The 19,226-nt window shown below is 41.1% G+C and overlaps 2 protein-coding genes across 4 annotated transcripts in view; both read left to right on the forward strand.

The window, feature by feature from the left end:
* Positions 1-11,389, forward strand: part of SACM1L (SAC1 like phosphatidylinositide phosphatase) — a 31,326-nt gene extending 19,937 nt beyond the window's left edge. The window contains exons 8-20 of the mRNA XM_040591406.1: positions 203-304; positions 1,000-1,085; positions 1,276-1,362; positions 1,808-1,876; positions 1,973-2,052; positions 4,023-4,121; positions 6,621-6,759; positions 6,990-7,059; positions 7,146-7,218; positions 7,659-7,752; positions 7,836-7,928; positions 8,572-8,629; positions 9,302-11,389. Of these exons, the coding sequence (XP_040447340.1) occupies positions 203-304; positions 1,000-1,085; positions 1,276-1,362; positions 1,808-1,876; positions 1,973-2,052; positions 4,023-4,121; positions 6,621-6,759; positions 6,990-7,059; positions 7,146-7,218; positions 7,659-7,752; positions 7,836-7,928; positions 8,572-8,629; positions 9,302-9,438 (1,187 nt within the window). The 3' untranslated portion in view covers positions 9,439-11,389. The remainder of the gene's footprint in view (positions 1-202; positions 305-999; positions 1,086-1,275; positions 1,363-1,807; positions 1,877-1,972; positions 2,053-4,022; positions 4,122-6,620; positions 6,760-6,989; positions 7,060-7,145; positions 7,219-7,658; positions 7,753-7,835; positions 7,929-8,571; positions 8,630-9,301) is intronic.
* Positions 11,390-12,192: 803 nt separating this feature from the next.
* SNRPD1 (small nuclear ribonucleoprotein D1 polypeptide) lies at positions 12,193-18,630 on the forward strand. Of its 3 annotated transcripts, none has more exons than XM_040591411.1 (4): positions 12,193-12,380; positions 12,980-13,056; positions 15,952-16,143; positions 18,451-18,630. In XM_040591411.1, the coding sequence occupies exons 1-4, from the start codon at positions 12,367-12,369 to the stop codon at positions 18,525-18,527; spliced, it is 360 nt and encodes a 119-aa protein (XP_040447345.1). In that variant the 5' UTR covers positions 12,193-12,366; the 3' UTR covers positions 18,528-18,630. The 3 variants fall into 3 exon arrangements, with proteins under 3 accessions (XP_040447345.1, XP_040447346.1, XP_040447348.1); XM_040591412.1 differs by lacking the exon at positions 12,193-12,380 and adding an exon at positions 12,864-12,886; XM_040591414.1 differs by lacking the exons at positions 12,193-12,380; positions 12,980-13,056 and adding an exon at positions 13,140-13,402.
* Positions 18,631-19,226: the final 596 nt, after the last annotated feature.

Raw genomic sequence — 19,226 nt, forward strand, 5'->3', positions numbered from 1 at the left:
ACATTGCCTGCAGTCTGTCTTTTTGTGATGCTTATGCTGATGCTAATATTCTCTCAAGTTGAATATTAAACTGTTACTGATATGAGTAATGTTTACAAATCTCTTTGAATGTGGTCACTTGGTTCCTTGATGTTACCTACCTCTTGATATATAGAAATATCCTAATGAAATCTTGGGGGTTTTCCTTAGTGTTATTCATTAGTTATCACTATGCACTCTTGTTCTATTAATGGCAAGTGTTTTGACTGGCTGCTGGTTTCCAGAAGAAGCTGTTTCAGGGCTGGTGTACGCTACTATGTAAGAGGTAAAATAGCAAATTTATTTTGAAAATAATGCAAACTCTATCTATATGTGTGACAGAGGCTGTTGCTCCAAAGAAAATATTAGGAACTTGTATGATGAACTCAAGCATGTTCTGGTGTTTCTTAAAACTGACTCTTTATTCTTTCTAGACGTAACTGCAACAGTTTTGTAGGAGTTTTTAACACTGTTAAATGCAAGTGTGTAATAGCCCTTTTGGCCTAGCAATAGATTCAACTAAGAGCATTGTTGGCGCTGTCGGGGAGCCCTAAATAGCGATGTTCTCTAACTGTTTCAAGTTAAGAAGTGAACAAGGAAATGGATTTAAATTACTTTCTGTTATTACTCCCAACATACACACTTTTGAAGAAACTGGCAGATTCCACAGTATTATTGCTATTAAATAGTGGATATTAGTATCAAAGCACTCGTATTTCATTTTGTATTCAACTGTTCAATTTCTAAGGCTAGAAATATCAAAATGTGTTAAGTATACTTTGTTTTTTCAAGTTAAATGTGGTATAGATCATGTTAAACTTTTGCCAAAGGTGTTTAATTTACAGTCTTCAGGTAGCTCTGTGGTATTTTCATGTTTTCTGTGAGCACTTGAAAGGGAAGGGTAGGAAGCCTTTTGCTGATAAACTGTCACTGTACTGCAGCCTGTCTGAGCTGGTTAACGAGTTCTGTTTTCCTACATAGGTATTGATTCAGAAGGACATGCTGCTAACTTCGTTGAAACAGAACAAATTGTGCATTACAAGGGGAGCAAGGCATCATTCGTTCAGGTAAAGTCAGTGTAAGGAATGGCAAACTGGCTTAAATTAGACAGAGCTACCTATCTATATATGTTTCTAAATACAGATTGTATGCAAGATGTGCATGCACACAAATAAAATAAACCAGTCTGCTTGATTTTTTAAATGGCAAGTGAGTTTGTAAGTCTTTTTGTTTAAAACTGTTCCCATTCTTTTGCAGACCCGTGGATCAATTCCTTTTTTCTGGTCTCAAAGACCAAACCTCAAGTATAAACCAAAGCCACAGATCAGCAAGTCAGTAAACCATGTATGTGAGTGTTTGTTGTATATTGGTGCTTTAATATATTTCTGGGCTCGTGTGTGATAGGGTAACGGATGGTAATTGGAAGAATGAAAATCAGCAGTACTGAATTGAGCTTCATTTTTAAAAAGTAGTAGTGAGAAGTCTTGTACTCCTTAAGATGAGCTCAGAGCCTGACAAAAAAAAAAGATCGGTACATCAATGGGGATAGTTTTTCTGGTTCTTGTTAGCAGCAGCTGCAAATGAAACAGCTGCACGATACTTATGTGGCATGTTTATTAAGGAGAGCTGAGTGGACTCGAGGGGTGAAAGTAGGAATATATTAGCACAATAGAGAACATCAAACAGTTAAAATTATGCGGTATCATCAATAAGATTAGAACATATTTCTTGTAAACCACAGATCTTAATAGCAGTGTACATCTGTCAACACGTTTCCTTTCTCTACTAGATGGATGGCTTCCAAAGACACTTTGACTCACAAATAATTAGCTATGGAAAGCAAATGGTTGTCAACCTGGTATGCTTTTACTTTTTCTTCCTGAAAAAGCTGTTGTTCTTTTAAGCAGGCTTTTGAGTAATACTGTGTTTTTTAAAAAAATATTTTCTTTCTCAGGTTAACCAAAAAGGTTCAGAGAAGCCTCTTGAGCAAACATTTGCGAAAATGGTAAACAGCATGGCAAATGGAATGGTCAGGTACATGTGAAGTGAAATGATATGTTCTGTGTTAAGTGAGCATTGCCTCGGAGACCCACAGAGTGATCATCAGTTCTTTGGGAGCCTTTACCAACTGTCTGATTTGTTTGAGTTTAATTTTTATGAAGTAACTTGCATATGACCAATGTCCCTACTTCAGAGGTTACATTCTAAGCAGAAGTGAGACTGTGAAGTGAATATGGGACAAAGAAGAAACAGAATAAAGAAGGGAGCTCAGAGGCAATGGTAATGCTAGTATTGGAGTAATAGTATGCTATGAGAACTGTGGAGATCTGCATTTTAGGGAGAAGAAATCATGCCCTGTAGAACTAGATTCTGGCAAAAGGGTGTAGTTACATTGCTAACCTAGTAAGGGAGTGCTGAGTGTGAGCAAACTGGTATTGATGTAAAGGAGGAAACACTGAGGGGAACATGTAATTTAAATGTCTGGACATCAGTGTAACAATGGACCAAGAGAGTGGAGAATGCACTTTAATAACAAGAGAAATTACATCTCTTTGTGGGAATCTTGAGTGCAGGACACAATTTTACAACCTCCCTGTGCTTGCTTTCACTAACTTCTAGAGGGAGGGCTAGCATCCAGCTCCCACAGATGCTTACCCCTCAGGTTTCCTTGAAACTGCTGCACAGTATTACTGTCACTCCTGTATGTCAAAGGACAAAATCCTACTTGTAAGCAAAAAGGCATCCTGTTTTAATAAGGATTCACTTCTGTCTAAGCATAATTAAGGAATTGCAGAGTATGTTCAAGATGTCCTTATAAATCCTGACACACTTGAACTTTTTTCTGCTTGTATGATGCCCTACTGCTGCCTTCACCAGGGTAGTTATAGATGTCTGTCTCACTTGTGTGCTGCTTTTACTATCCTCAGGGGTGTCTGTGTGTGTTATTGGTGTGTGGGTGTGCATTTTTCTTTAGTTTTTATTTTAAAAAGACCACTTCTAATGGTGAGCTCTTTCTTCACTCTACACCTAGGCTGGTATTGACACCTTAGCTATACAAAGCTTGTGGAATTCTGTGCATGTTTGCTATGAAGTTATCTGGTAGTAACAAAGATGTAAAATTCTGTCAGGGTCTGTTTTAGTGATGTTCTGTATATGTTAAAGTGGTGTTTGGTAGCCCCATTTTATTAATGCTGCCAAAATCCTTTTTCTTTGTTAATTAGCTTTGATGGTGTTTACCTGCCAGACTAAGACTTGAGGCTTCATTGTGTATATATATACCTTTTTTCATGCGAATAGTCTTGAAAACTTGGCAAATAATAACTTTTGGATTATAAATACTTGAGGGGAGTAATGTAATGCCCGGTAATTCACGGCTAAACATGTATATTCATGTGTGTTGAATGAAATGCCACTTATTTAGAGTAGTTCTTGCCAGAGTTGAATTGTTAAAATCTTGTTCTAAGTCAGTAGCTCTTTAATTTTCTTATGACAAGCTAGGTTAGCTGTTTAAACAGAACTTGTCTTGGGTTTCTAGAGAGCTATCAAGGGAATTATGCTGCATGCCAGTGAAGAATGTTGCATTTCAACACCTGGGTCTATTTCAAAGTGAACTGAAGTTCCCAATGCATTTCCTTGGAAGAGAGGAGGGCAAAAGAATCCTGGTGGAAAAAAGATGTGAAATCAGACGCATATCCTTTCTGTACTTACTGGAGGAAAAATACTATCCAGAATGTAGTTTCAGTAACTTGAAACTGGGTGTGTTTCCTCAGACTAGTGGCATCTTGTAAAGAAATGTAAATGCTGTCGCCATGCATGCAAGGGTGCAGACTCAGGAAGATTACAGAGCACTGACAAAATCCACAGATATTTGCTGGAAAGCATATCTAAAGAAAAAACAGCCCTCTGTCACTATCTGGTTTATAGGTCATATCTTCCCTGTGGGGTTTTGAGACCTTCACTGCGATACATATGTAACCTGAAAAGATGTTTCTCTTTCTGAACAGGTATGTAGCTTTTGACTTCCATAAAGAGTGCAGTCGGATGAGGTGGGACCGACTTCAGATTTTGATGGATCAACTAGCAGAGCAGCAAGATGAGTTTAGGTAAGGCTGTGCAGTCCTTCTGCACTTAGAAAATGAGACCACTTTCTCATAGGTTCTAGTGCCTTGAGTTAAGGCACAGCAAAACAGACCTGTAATGTTCTAAAGATGTATTCATTAGTGTTTCTGTATCTCTGCTCTCTTGCCAATAACCATGTGCAAGGTTGGAGACCTGGTGGTGGGTAAGATGTAGAGCCCTTATGTCCCAGTAAAATGTTTTTGAGAAATGTAGCAACCCCGCATTGTGATGCAAGAGCTGCCTTTGTACCTTTGGGTGAAAGGTCAAACAGAGAAATAAGTGTGCATACAACTGAAGCTATTATTTTAAAAAAGTCTCTTCAGGTGGTATTTTTTCATCCAGTATTAATTCCATGTGTTGTTGACAGCAAACTGTTCTGCTACATAGTATCAAACAGTGCTCCTTCCACAGGCACCTGCTCTCTTGGGTGTTTTCTCTAACATTGTTGTGGCACCAAACCTTGGCACTGGTGCTGTTAGTCCTTGCTAGCACAAGTAATCCACAAGGAAACAAATTCTCATTTTGTTTAGTCATATAAAAGTAGATTAAATGTCCCACAAGTGTTTTAAGCACTTCCTGGTCTTTGCTACTTGTAGGCATGTAGTGTGTTAAGGAAGCTTTACTTTGTTCTGCTTTTCTGGTTGCTTCCTTCCTATACACCTGAAGTCTTGTGCATAAAGCACAAAGTAGGTCAGTTAAAACATTACAAAACTGGTGGTAGTATATTCTGTTCTAGTCCACACATCACTTTTTTTTAAGTTAGGAGTCTCATGAATTAGATCTCCCGCCTGGAACGAAGGCTATGGGAAAGTAGAAATTAATCAATGATATTCTCTGCCCACCACCAAAAAAAAAAGCCTAAAAAACATATGACAAGGTGAAGAATAAATGGGCTTTAAGGACTTCAAATAAGGAGGAATAAGTGTGTAGGTTTCCTGTACAGCAAGGATCCTTCATATTCTCAGAATGAATACTGAATCCCATAACTTGTTTACTGTCACCTGCCATTGGAGGCTTACAAAAGAACTGGGTTTCCTTGAAATAAAGGAAAAGAACAAAAAAAGGCCATGTGTTTCTAAAGAGACAAAAATGAAGTCTCTTCCTCAAGGTTAGGTTGGCTCTACCTTGCCTTGTTTCATCTAGGGTGACTATTGCTTAAATAGAAACAGAAAGCGGAGTTCCGATATTCTCAGAAAATACTGCATCTGTAAGTGAGATAAACAACTCTATTTTCTGCAGGTTAAATCTAGTTGTGAAAGACCTGTCAGAAATGAGAGCTGGCTTGCTGGGTTTGGGGTGGTGGCATGGTGTTTGCTCTTAACTTTTCTTTGAGAAATTACTTACTTGCAGCACTTAAACTGTATCATTAGTCAGAAATATCTACGCTTCAACTATGCCAATTATTCTACTATCAGTTCTAGGCAAAGCTTGAGGGGGAAATGAAGAACAGGTGTTATTGTCTCCTTTAATCATACAACAATGTAGAACATGTTTTAACAAAACTAGTTCTCAAAGAATGACAAAAATGGATCTTGTTAACACAAGGTTGATCAAAGTAAATGCGTATGCTTCTAAGGCTCTTGACTTTTAGTACTGCATGACTCTAAGACTATAATCTTGAAATGCTGTATAGTAAGAGTGGGTTGTATGCTAGTCCACATTCAGGGTTCTTAATTGCATAATGGAGTAACTTAATCTGTAGAATATGGTCTGTAAATCTTTAGGCAAGAAAGTTTCATGCTGTGGCAGAAGGACAAGTATAGTTCTGTCCTGTTCACACATCTAGCCTGTAACTTGACCATCATATTTGTTTTACTAGCTCCGTTATCAGACTACGTGCATGCAGTTTAGTATTTAAAGTGAGCTGTTTGTTACCAATTACTAGAAATACCTAGTTTTGTTGATTAAAAAATATTGAGGTAACAATCAGCATATGCAGTTGCAAGAGAACATCTGGATACCCCAGATGTTTGCATAATGGAGAGATAAGTGTGGCAGTAGCACATTTTCAGTAGTGGACTTAAAGATCTGAATACCTTCCTGGAAGAAGCATGCCTGACTGCTTATATGACTTTTTGTGCAGAGGTGACTGGATTGAACCAGGTGCCCAGATACATACAAATCTGGCTAGTTCTGCTGTTAGACTTTACTAATGATATCTGTGGAGCTAGCAGCCTGTAGTCACTAGAAAAAAAATAAAACGCAAGTCACTGATTTTGCATCAGAAGCTGCTCTTTGCAGTGGCATGTAACTCTGTATTGCTGGTTGGCTATCTAAATCAGAGTGAATACTGCCCTGAGATTACTAAATGTTTTATCAGTGTGGGAGGGGAAGAATTCAGGGAGGCATCAAAGTTCAAAGACATGGCGAAGAACTCTTCATATGCTCAAGACGGCTGTATTTTGGTTGCTAGAATACTTCTGAAAATGTGTGGTTTATATGGACTGTTATCTATAAATACTGAAGTCCATTGTGTGTGTTAGTTATTTTCTAGTTGATTCCGATGGCAACATTGTGACTCAGCAGGAAGGAATATTCCGCAGTAACTGCATGGACTGCCTTGATCGAACTAATGTGATTCAGAGCTTGTTAGCACGCAGGTCACTTCAAGCTCAGCTTCAGGTAAATTTTTTTGTATTCTTGTTTAACGAGCTGGAAGAGGAGAGGCTTTCTGTTTGGAACAGAAATGTCACTTTAACACTACAATAACATTCTGCATACTTGAGTCACTGTACTATGTATTTGAAATGCATTGGCCAGACTCTTATTTTAATAAACATAGCTTTTTCTGGAAGCAAATCCTAATTTTTCTCGCAAACTACTAGTGAGCCTCAACATGCTTTCTGTTTTAGAGGCTAGGTGTTCTGCATGTCGGACAGAGAATTGAAGAACAAGCAGACTTTGAGAAAATCTACAAGAATGGTAAGCTGTTTATAGAGTTCAAACAATCACTTTTTTCCCAAACAGAGTACATAACTTCCTTAATCTTAATGTTTTCTTATTCACAGCATGGGCTGATAATGCTAATGCTTGTGCCAAACAATATGCTGGAACTGGTGCCTTAAAGACAGATTATACAAGGCAAGTCAGCCTTTTTTGTAAAGGCCTTCTGGGATTTTGGGCATGTTTGGGATTTTCTTTTAAGTCTTCCTATCTGAGAAGGTTATTAATTTGGGGCTTAGACATTACAGAGTTTTGCAGTGGTTCAACTAGTAAAATGTCAGACTAAAATCTACAGAACACCATTCTTCACTGTGTTTGTAGGAAAGGAGAGAAGCCTATTTGGACGTAAAACCAAGAAAATGTGTCTCTTCAAGGGACATATATTGTGGGCTGGAGAGAAGTGTAATTTGTTACATGTGTGGTAATAATGCAGAGGCAACACTAGGCAAATGTATTTACATGCAGGTATTCATTAAACATACTACACGCTTGACTAATGAGCTATAAATTCATAAATTCAGGAAGGTAATTTCAGATTTACAGATCTATTTTAAATATCTTTCGAAACTTTTTTGCAGAACTGGGAAGAGAACTCAGTGGGGCTTAATAATGGATGGCTGGAACTCATTAATACGTTACTACAAAAATAACTTTTCTGATGGATTTAGACAAGTAAGTTAAGCTTTTAACGTGGGGAAATGTATTTGATAAACATTACTGTGCATTTTAACTCTTGCTTTCCCTTTCTCTTCCAGGATGCAATTGATCTCTTTCTTGGAAATTATTCAGTGGATGAAGTAGAACCTGCTAGTCCTCTACATGTCAAGAAAGACTGGAAGTTCTTAGCTGTGAGTATGGAGACTATTCATGATTGGAGAAACATGTACAACCTTTTAGTCACTTGTTTCATATGATTAAGTAGAACTTGTCTATTTATTAATGAAGCATTCCTATAATCTGGTTATGTTTCTATGATACCTGCTTATAGACCAAACCCAGACTGTTCCTTTGACAGAAAACGGAGTGTCCTTGAGGTATTGAAAAAAACCCCACTGCTTGCTTTTCTTTAAGATCTGCTTCATGGAGAGGGAGATACTCTACTAGTCACCATCAATGACTGTTTCCTTCACAAGCTTCTTTTGTGGGAAATCTCTTCTCATACAGTCTATTTCTGCATGAAGTAACACACACAAACTTTTCCTCTCCCTTCTGTTTTTGTGAAACAGGATTTGGGGATGTTATGGGTTTGACTAGTGGCTGGTGTGTTTTGTTTTTTAAACAAAAGATGAACCTCAACCTCTCTTAATAGGTTAAGAATTAAAATACACCTATCTAGTAGTTATTGAACACACTCTTCCAAATTTTGGAGCCATCCAAATTTTTTTGTACCTGATAGCAGGTAAATAGCTCTGCAGTACAGGCCATCTTAAAGGAGATTAAGGAATAGATGTGCTGCTATAATAAGTGATTATTCTTCTTCTCTTTCCCCAGTTGCCTATTATTATGGTGGTTGCTTTCTCAATGTGCATTATTTGTTTGCTGATGGCTGGTAAGTCACTGTTTTGTTAAATTTTACAAAAAGTTTGTTCATGTGTGGGCTTTCTATAAATGCTTCCCAGAAACTATTCACTAAAAAATCACTTTTCAGTCATGCTAAAAGGTGTTTGAGCATGGCTCTGGAGGTTGAGGGTTACTCAATAACATTAGTGTGGAAAAACCTGAGGTACTGTAGAAAACAATGTTAAAACTCTTGTAGAGGTCGCTTTAATAGTGAGTAGACTGTAGTGGTCGCTGAGTAGACATCTAGCTGTATAGGCTGGATGAAACCCCAAAATACCTACCTAATTTTGGGCAGAAAGTCAATCTGGAAAACTTAAATATAGGCATAAGCCTATCTTGATGGATGTCCCCCTAATCTAAATCTGTGTTAGGAGTTGTGAAGGCTTTTTTCCTTCTGCTTTTAGCTTGAATTTTCTGACCTTAGTGCTAATAGATCTCTTGACTGACTTCTGTACCTGTCTGTTCAAAGTCCAAGAACTGTGTGGCAAACGGTTTTCCTAGGTAGAAATGGAAAGAGAAAAGACACCAGTACCCATGAAGGGCTTCTCGCTTCAGTGGGCAGCAGATCTCTGAGGGAGAGCTTGAAATATTTTCCTTTTTGTACTAAAAATACTTCCTGTGGTAGCTGGAGATAATAAACTGTTTATCTGACTCTTAACAGGTGAGACATGGACTGAGACACTGGCCTATGTGCTTTTCTGGGGAAGTGCAAGCTTTGGAACTTTTGCTATCATCCTTTACAATGGCAAGGATTTTGTAGATGCACCCAAGCTGGTCCAGAAAGAGAAGATGGACTGAATTTGTGTGTGTGGAAAGCGGCTTGGTACTGAGGATTCCTCAAGCCACACTTGGAGTCTCTACTGACCTGCTTTCCACACCAAACAGTGGTCTTTTTAACTTTCTTCCTTGGCAGCCTTGGGGGGGGTGGGGGGTGGTGGTGAGAAAATAATGTCCTTTGCCAGTGGTAGTGGTCAACTGAGACCCGACTCAACAGTCTTAGTTGCAATGGTCTTTGGAATATTGCATGGGTGGAGGGGACTCCACTCTTGCTGAGGTAACGCAAAGGCAAAAGCCAGCTTTCTGGAGTGTGTTAGAGCAGAAGTGGACTGCTTAAGCTCATAGTCCACCTGGGCTCTTTCAGTTGAACTTTTGGTCTCTGGCTTGACAGAAGAGAGCTCTGATGCTGTTCCTGTGTCAAAACACCCAGATGTTGAAGCATTAATAATGGAGCTTCAAATCGTGGTCTCTGAACAAATACGGCTTCATACCAATAAAAGTCTATTCTGAGATTTACAGCTGGATTACACTTGTGATAGTCCATGTTAAGGAGTCCTTCATGCGTATTTGTGTGTGGATTCTTTTCACTAAATATGAAAGGTTTTCAATCCTAATGCTCTTCCAAAATGAGCTTTTTCATCCTGTCTTGTTTATCTAGGACTGATGCATATTCTACTAATTGTTTGGGTGAAAGGACAGTGTAATTGGATGTTCCTGAAGTTGCAGATGTCTTGCACTGTTTCAGTACTACAGTCTCCAGATGAAGATTCATTAGGTAGCGAGTTGAAATACAGAATTTTCTTTCTAAAGATGTAAATGAAATCGAAGAATGTAAAAGTCCTTGGCAGTGTTTATTGAACCTTCCTTATGCTAAAGGTCCAAAGTATTGCTTTAATTTTAAGAATGGGTCACAATGTAAAGGTGAACTTCATATTGTTTTGCTAGTCAGCTGCTTCTATTCTTGGTTATGTTGAAGTAATCTGTGATGGAAGGAATAACAACCAGGGGAGAAAGTGTTTAGTCTAAACCCCATGTTTGCACTTGGGAGCAGCAGCTTGCTTTTCATGCATGATACTGTAACACTCTTTAAAAGAGACAAAAAAAGCTACAGAATAACTTGTGCTGGTTAATAAATGTGTGTCTTTAAATTTAGTGCTTCCAAGCTGTATAAAAACAAGTAATCCTAATCAAGGACCAATTTTAAACTATTTTGTCACTTATTTTATATGGTTTGTTCCAAACCAGACATGGAGCTTGCTTAAGGCGCTGTGCATTGTTTAATATTTCCTGTAAGTACAGCTGTATATTCAGATCGCGAGTATAAAATTTAAATGGGGGGAAGGGAGAAACATGTAGAATACTAGGAGTAGCACAGTTGTCATTATTGAAGCTAAAACACAAAATGCTGATACTTCAGTGTTGCCTTGTGTTACGACTGAAAATATGTACAGATCTTTTTTTTTTTTTTTTTGCAACTGTTAACTGTTCATTTTAACCTTGAATGTTTCTGGAGGCCTCTCTGGGTTTTGTGTAAACATAACCTGTTCATAAGCACTAGTACTTGCAAAGTATCTGTTTGCTTCTAGATGCTATAATGGAAATACCAGTTGATGGCTAACTGGAAAATCCTCTAACTTAAAATTTTCAAAGGTGAACTCCATTATGGGCATGAAGTACAAGACCATCCTAGACTCAATATTTGAAAGTAATGGTTTCGGTAGCTCACTGGTAGGTGGTGTTTGAAACTCAGTTCAGTTGTCTTGCAGCCTATAACTAAATCTTTGCGTCTTTAAAAAACTTGTTACAGCAAAGACCAAACTGGAATTGCTAGTAGAAATTTGTAAGACATAGAATAAGCTAGGTTTTAGAAGTTGGAAGGCACCTGTATTTCAGAGCTTTGCAAAGAGTCTGTATTTCTAAAATCACAAATGGTGTTCTCGTAAATGACAATAAAATGTTCAACTTTTCTAGATACACTGCCTGTGGTGCAGTTTGTGTTCCCAAAGTGTTCCTTGGGAGCTCCTTCTTACCAGAAGGATGCTTGGGTTTTGTTCCTGGTGATTGCATGTGAAGATCTTGCTATTCTGTGCGTGAAGACTGATGATCTGGCTCCGTACCCTATGTCACAAATTCGTGTTAGTATCATGTGCCAGTCCTCACAGCCACGGCTGGACCTCTGCGCGAGACCTGCCTGCATCTCTGATGCTTAAAGTCTGCACTCACCTCTGCTCGGGGCTAATCTTCCCTCACAAGGCTGTCGGGGTTTATTAACCACGGCAATGGGTGCTCGGGGCGGAAAGGCAGGGGGTCGTTCCTTTCCCTCCCTTGCTGCAGGCACACATCTCCTTTCTTGTATTTTTTTTTTTTTAATTGTATCGCGGTAAGAGCTGCACCTCTTCCAGCCTGGGTCTGTCAGTCACCGGTGCCTGGTCTGTGCCGCACCAGGCTGGGGCTGTGCTCGGTGAGCAGACGGCCATGCACAGACCAAACTGTTAAAAACGAAATTTCGGATCCTGAGCCTGTAAGTTTTTTAAAAAATTAAATTATTTAAAGGTTTTACGCTTGGGTTTGGGGGTTTGTTTGTTTTTTTGCAAAGCTTAGACAGGTTTAAAATGAGCTACTCAAATATTCACCGAAAAATATCGCCCAAACTTGTTTCTTTTTCTCTAAAGTGTAAGGCAGGAGCGGCTGTAACACCCTCAGGGCCCCCCCTTCCACAGGCAGGATGCGGCCCGCCGCCCCGCCCCTTCCGCCCCGCGCCCAGCGGCGCTTCCGCCCATTCATCGCCGCGCTCGGTGGCCGCTTGCTGGCGCGGGAGGCCGCGGCCTGCTCCGAGCGCTCCGCCTGCGCCAGGCCTCCGCAGCGCCCGGGCCCGCACCGTCCCGCGGCTCGCCGCGCCCCGCGGGCCGCCCGCCGCTCCCTGCCCCGAGCCGCCCGCCTCCCGCCGCTATGAAGCTCGTCAGGTGAGCGGATGGAGGCGGATTGCCGCGCCCGGCCCGGGGAGCCCGCGCGCTCGACGACTGCCCATCCCGCCGCGGGGGCGGGCGGCGGCGGCTGCCCACGGTCCCTCGGGCTGCCCGCAGAGTGACGGCGGCGGGCCGGGCCGCGGGGCCTGCCGACGCCCGTTAGCCGGCTGTGGGGCCTGGCGGGGCCGTGCGGCAGCGGGGGGGGGCGCTCCCGGGGCGCGGCCTGCGCAGGCCGCTCGGCAAAGCCACCCTTCTGAGGGGAACCCCGCCCGGGTCGGGGCGCCGGCCTGAGGCGGTAACGGGCGGCGCCGCCGGGGTGCAGTGACGGCCGCTTGGCGGGGGTTGGCGCGGGGTCCGCGCTGTCTGTGGGGCGTCCCCGCTGCCGGGCCGGGGAGCACTCGGGTGTCTGTCACTTGCAGTCGTCACCGCCTCGCTAAGCCGCTCCGTAGGGTCCCCGAGCTCGGGGGGCGGTGGCTCTGGAAGCTCGGGGGTGTGAATACTCGGTATATATTGGCTTTCTTCAACAGGAGGGCGTTAAAAGTGTTAAGGCTTTACGTGGGAGTGAACAATTGATTTTATTTTTTTTTAACCCCTAGGTTTCTGATGAAGCTGAGCCATGAGACTGTGACCATTGAACTGAAGAATGGGACACAAGTGCATGGAACTATCACAGGTACGGCAGGGCGGGTGGGGGGCCTGCAGCAAAGCGTGGCCTTAACATCACCTCTTCTCTGCTGTCACCTCTTCTCTGCTAACAGTCGGCAGCCCTGGCTTGGCCTGAGCTTTTTCGGTTTGTACTCCCTCTTGTGGGGGCCTTCTCAGTAAGATGCAGGAGATGTTCTTTTTAATTCAGATCTTTACGTACAGCCGTGAGTTATGTTCGTTACAAAAGAGTCTGGGCGATGGCAAAAGCTGCTGGGGACAAAGTGCAGAGCTGTGACCGCCCAGCTTTCAGTGGGCAACCATGAAAACGCATGGAAATTTCAGTTGGTCACAGATCATCTTTGACATCCTTGTGGGTGAGTTCACCCATGGTCAAACTTACGTTGTTGAAACATTTTATAACAAGCTTTCTTTTCTATAAAGTGCTGCTGGGAGGCAGTAAATTTGCTGTAGGCCTGGGAGTCTCTGTGCCAGACTGCAGGCTTTGCTGACAAACGGGCTTGAGGGTGAAGGAAGTAAACTTTTCCAAACTGGTGGCAAAGGCGGTGTAAGCACAATATTTTTTTAGAATTTTAGCAGCATGATAATGTTGCTGAGGTGGTTTTACTACCGTATCAAACTGGTAGTGGATATGCAGCTAAATTTTTATATAAGATGTTTCAGTATGTCTGACTTCGATCTGTGAAATTGCAGTAAGCGATAAAAACGTTACAGCTGAATCATCAGAAGAGGGACTTCTTTTTTTAATGGCAGCACAGATAAATGGCAAATCTTAAGTGCTGATATGGTCTTACATTGGTTAAATTTTGTGTATAGGCAGTTTTAATGTAAAAAATGAATTATTTCTGTTGAGCTTGGTTTTGCTCTGGTTAAAATAATGGTTCCATTATATGGGAATACATCTTTGCATATATTTGCATAGATTTCCTGAAATGGGTTTGAAGACACATAGCTTGGGCAAAAAGGAATCCTGGTGTTGAGAATCTGGTCCCCTGCTGTTGCCAACCGTCTGTGTGTAAGTTTGTGGGTGTTACTGTCTAGCAGGTGCTTCCCTGTGTCACTGAACTGGAAGTTGTAGGGAAAGCCTTTATGGTTCATTTTATGGTTCTCGTATGTATCGAAAAACGTGCAGACTATTTTTGTTTGCTTTAATAATGTCAATAACAGGTATTGTTCTGAGAGTATTGGTGCTAGGATTACTTTAGAGACGATTGGGTATGTCGAAGGGGCACATTGTATACAGTGAAGCAAACCCTTACAGTTAAGCTGATGAATGTGCTTGATCTCCTTCACTCACCCCAGGCTGCCTTTAGGAGCTTTTCTCCCCACTGTTAAAGAAAAGAAAACTCAAACTTGGCAGAGTTAGATTCCAGGGGATTGCTGAGGTGCTTTTTTGGCCAGTAGTATCTTCTGAGATTTGGCAAAGTTCAAAACTGCCATTATTTCGCAGCCAGATTCATCAGCTTTGATTAGACCTGAATGCGCCACCCTGGTGTCTGATCGCAGCACGCTTTTTTGAACCCAGCTAGGTAGGAAGCAAACAAGCTGCTTCTCTCCTGACCTCGGTGTTCTTGCAGGCTTAATTGTTGAACAAATTCTCTCTCATTTTCTGCTAAGAATCTGTAAAAACTTTGAATGCAATCCCTCTTTCTAAAACGGCAACTTTCCCTTCGCACTGGTCCATGAATTTCTGTTTGTGACTGCTGTGCCATCTGCGAACGGTACAAGCTCTTCCTCTCGGTGTGTCGGTTGGCCGGAGCAGGCTTGCTGAAGCGGCCCATTGCGTGTAATGCATACCTTACACACACCAGGGGGGCCGGTCAGGTGGAGTGAGCTGTGAAATCTAGAAATAAGGGGAGAAGACAGAAAAATGCATGGAATAAGCACAGCACAATGGTTCTTCTGGCCTGCCACTCGCTTCCTTACCTTGGCAAGACGCCTTACAGTTTGTCTTTCTGTGTTTATGAAACAAGACAATAATTATTTTTGCCACAAAGGGTTGTTTGTACAAGTATTGGAACACATTAGAATTCTGCTCGTGTGAGTGTCCTGTCACTGAGTCAGCAGGTGCTTGTAAACTGCAGTTTGTATTTTTTGCCTACATTTTTTCATCTGAAAAAGTTAGTTTCATTTTGATCTTAACAGTTTGAGATCGGATTCCACACAAATGTGTGATGTGCAAAATAAACACTTAAAACAGGGGTTTTGTTGGGGTGGGGTTGGGGTTTTTTTGTTTTTTTTTTAAATGCTTCTCAAGGTGTTACTGAATACGTGCATCCAACTGAGACTTTTTTCCGTAGCACAATATAGTGAGCATGGTGTTGATTCCATACATTTTTATATACTGGCTGTTCATGGAGTTTGTAACCACAATGATGGTTCCTTACAGGAGTGTGTTTTACATACTTTCATAGAAGATGCCACACTAGTATTAGATGTATTTTTCAGAAAATAACTAGTATTTATCAGAAAATAAGCACTACTTTGGCAGTTGGATTTTTCTAAGGCTTACAGAAAGAGGAAATGATCAATTTAGATCTCTTCCTCAAAAGGTTTGTTTCCTTTCTTTTTAAAGGAGTAAAAAGACTAGTATTAGGCTTCTGTAATAAGTGGCGGTTTATTTATTGTTCAATTCTGACCATTTACGAAATTGCTATTGCCAGAACCTAGATAAAGATCTCTAGCAATGAGGTGTTAAAGACGGCAACTGATAAATTAGGGATTAGGGATTTAAGAGAGGAAAAAGACACTTAATTTCTTTCAGTTAGAGGCTGAAATTAATGAGTGGCAGAAGCAGGTGTTAATGAACAGGATAAATCTCAAAGTATGTGCATGCTTAAAAATAGCTAACAAGGGACCATCTTATAGGCTTTCATCCCTGAAATTAGACTTGCTGTTGTTTCAGGGGTGGATGTCAGTATGAATACGCATCTCAAGGCAGTTAAAATGACACTGAAGAACAGAGAACCTGTACAGCTGGAGACGCTGAGCATTCGAGGGAATAACATCCGATACTTCATTCTGCCAGACAGTTTGCCTCTGGATACTTTGCTAGTGGATGTTGAACCAAAAGTCAAATCGAAGAAAAGAGAAGCAGGTTAGTTTGTGCTTTTCCAGTACGTGTTTGTTCTGCCTTTGTATGCATTTTAATACTCTGAATCTGAAGACGTCAGATTTGAGTGTCTTAATATCTGTCTTTGGCAGCTATTTCTTTCATCTTTGGTGGGTTGATACCAAACTAGCTAAGTCTGCCTTGCCCACCTTCTTGGCATCTGTAGAGCTTTCTTTCATGTGTGTTTCCCCGGTTTGTACAGGGAACTTCACATAGCCTAATAAGAAAGTACAGAAAAGCCTCTTGAACAGTGCTGAATGCTTCACTGAAATCTCACTTGGTAATGGGTAAAAACAATCTGTCAGAGAACCAAATTTGAGAGGTGAGAATCTAAGGGAGTCAAGGCTGTATTCGGATGAGCAACTCTCTAGCTTTGGCTCCCAGCAGTGTTGTACTCCGCTTTTCCTGTAACTTCGACACCACACACTCCACACCCCAAAAAAAAGGCTGTTAAAAAACCCTTTTCCCTAGAAGCCTAACAGGCTAGAGAGTAATTCAGTTTTAATCCATACTATTAAAGATTAATATCCAGCAAACCCCTGAAAATCTGTAGCTTGTCTTCAGGCAGCATGTATTTTGCTCAGCAGTTAATCTGTTTTTAAAATAGTAAGTTGTAATTGACTCTAAAATAATGTCATACTGATTCTCCTGTAATTGGTGTTTAAGTATTTGGATCTGTGGTCTTTGATCCATGCATATGTCATGAATTGGTGTGCTTACCTTATTGAAATGGTGTAAGCAACCCTCAGGTGGGTGCAGCACACAGTGCAAGTGGCACAGCTGTTGGCTTTATAGAGAATAAGGATAAAGCTCCTGAAAACATTTTGCTCCTCTCATGTCCCTTAAAAATAATCTGACCACAGGGAAAAATGAGAGCGGCTGGATTGCTCTTTTTCTGAACCTCATGATGTGATGTGAACAGGAACATCACTATTTCTTTTTAACTTTGAAGAAAGGAAAGGAGCTGTGATAGCACTGTTTACCTCAGTTTAATACTCCTTGTATCTTCAGTGTACCAAAGCACTCTGACTGCAACTTGTTGTGCTGTGCTTTTCCCTTGGGTTTCAAAAGTGTGTAACACATGATCTGTCCTCGGGAAATGAGATTGTCAGTGGCAGGCAGGGTGCTGGCTGAGCGATGTACGTGACACGTGTGCCTTGGGTCTGACCACTTAGTGAACACTACTATATTGATGCGTGTAGATGCTGTAATCATTTAGTCAGGTGTTGATGCTTCTGGTTTTTTACAGTCTACTACCAGCAAAACAAGTCATTGATGGCTTGCTTCTTGCAAATTTGTCCCATGCCTCTGGTCTTTCTGTCTTCACTGCATTTCTAACCTACGTACTATCAGATGGCACAGAATAATTGTTACAGCCTCTTTCTTGAATGTGGATGCTAGTGTGTGTCTCTTACCCGGCCACCCGCCTCCACAGAATTTTAAGTATCTTTTTGGGCCCTAGCCTGACAAACTTGCTTGAAATTAACCAGTGATTTCAAAAGTTTGTAGGTAGCCTTGCAATCTGATGGGACAGGTTATGTTTCTTTAGGAGAAACGGGTGAAATGACATGTTATCACCATATGGATCACCTGACCTCCAGCAGTTGCTCACAGCCTGAATTATTCTGTGGTTGTCTTCCCTTTACCATTAAATAGCAGTATTTAAAAGCAAGAGCACACGGCCAAGTCCCTGGCCTGAGAATCACATCTGAAATTGGCAGAGGCATCATTGAAAACAGTAGGAGCTGTCTGGTGGTGGGATCCTTTCAAAATTCTGCCCTTTCACATGGTGCCTGAGAAAGGCTGAGCTTGGGAATCTCACAGAGTGTTAAAACTCACATTCCCTTTAGCAGACTAGTTTATAAACCACAGTGCGAGCTGTGGCAAAAAAAAAAAAATCTTTTCTACTGTAATGAATAGTAACAAAATAGAATTGTCTTGCATATGCTTTTACTGATGCCTGAAAAACTAGATTTTGTACAAAAAAAAAAAAGAGGAGGAATCATAGTTCTCTGTCAGACTTACCCTAGCATTTGGTAGCAGCCAACTATTACATCCCTTTATTTCTGCAGTGAAGCCACAGACAGTGGTCTGTGGAGGTGGTATACTGAAAAACCTAACACAAAAGATGAAAATATTGTCTGGTACTTCCTAAGCATTAACAGACTTAGTATCTGTCTCATCACAGAGGAACAGTGTGTTACATTGTTTATGCTTGAAACAGAATGTGTTAACCAAAATGAAAGGACTTCTGGGTCTCACTTGATTTATCCTTTTTGTTTCATCTGCTAGTTGCGGGAAGAGGCCGTGGCAGAGGCCGTGGCAGAGGCCGAGGTCGTGGAAGAGGAAGAGGGGGCCCAAGACGATAACTTCTCACCGTGCAACTGTTACCAAATTCTGGGCAATATCGGCTATTTTTTTGTACAGGTCTTGTTTATGGTATCCATTTCTAATAAACTCAAATGTGAAAAAGTTGTCTTTTCCTGTGTTAGTTAAGTCTGGGGAGGGAGGCAGGTCCTATTTCTAGAGGCTGTTATGGACCAAGCATGCCTTGTGGCTCTTGGTTGTCATCGTCAAGATTTCATCCACCCCTGAAGGCTGTACAGTTGCCTCTTGCTTTTTGCCCCATAGCAAGCAATGGTTGGTGTGCTTTAATGATGTTTGTTTGAAATTAATCCCTCTTCTGTAAGGCACTTGCCATCTTCTAATGTTAAGTAGAAGAACTTCACATAGTAGTAGAACTTCACATAGTTAAGTTACTGTATTAAGAATCCGCATTCCATGAGTGTGTCTCTACTGTTGTTCTTCAGAGTGTCCTCTTTAAAGTTCATAGATACAATTTTACTGTTTTCTATTACATGAAGCTTAAAGTTAAAGGTATTGCTGTCTTTATAAAAGTTTACTTAGGGAAATTAACCAGTTCTGTGGAACTGCCGCATTGTTACATCTGATGATTAAAGTATACCTGGATATGAACTTTGTCAAAGCTAATTATATGGCATACTTCTGTTTGGGTGGGGCTTGTAAAGCAGCTTTATCACCGATTTCTTCTAGTGTATTTACAATGC

The sequence above is a fragment of the Falco naumanni genome, chromosome 4 (assembly GCF_017639655.2).
Source record: "Falco naumanni isolate bFalNau1 chromosome 4, bFalNau1.pat, whole genome shotgun sequence".
NCBI lineage: Eukaryota > Metazoa > Chordata > Aves > Falconiformes > Falconidae > Falco > Falco naumanni.

What these genes read in the sequence shown, in the direction of transcription:
- SNRPD1 (XM_040591411.1), top strand. An exon ending in AGTGCATGGAACTATCACAG is followed by an intron (nt 13,057 to 15,951) that starts GTACGGCAGGGC and finishes CTGTTGTTTCAG; the next exon opens with GGGTGGATGTCAGTATGAAT. An exon ending in ATCGAAGAAAAGAGAAGCAG is followed by an intron (nt 16,144 to 18,450) that starts GTTAGTTTGTGC and finishes TTCATCTGCTAG; the next exon opens with TTGCGGGAAGAGGCCGTGGC.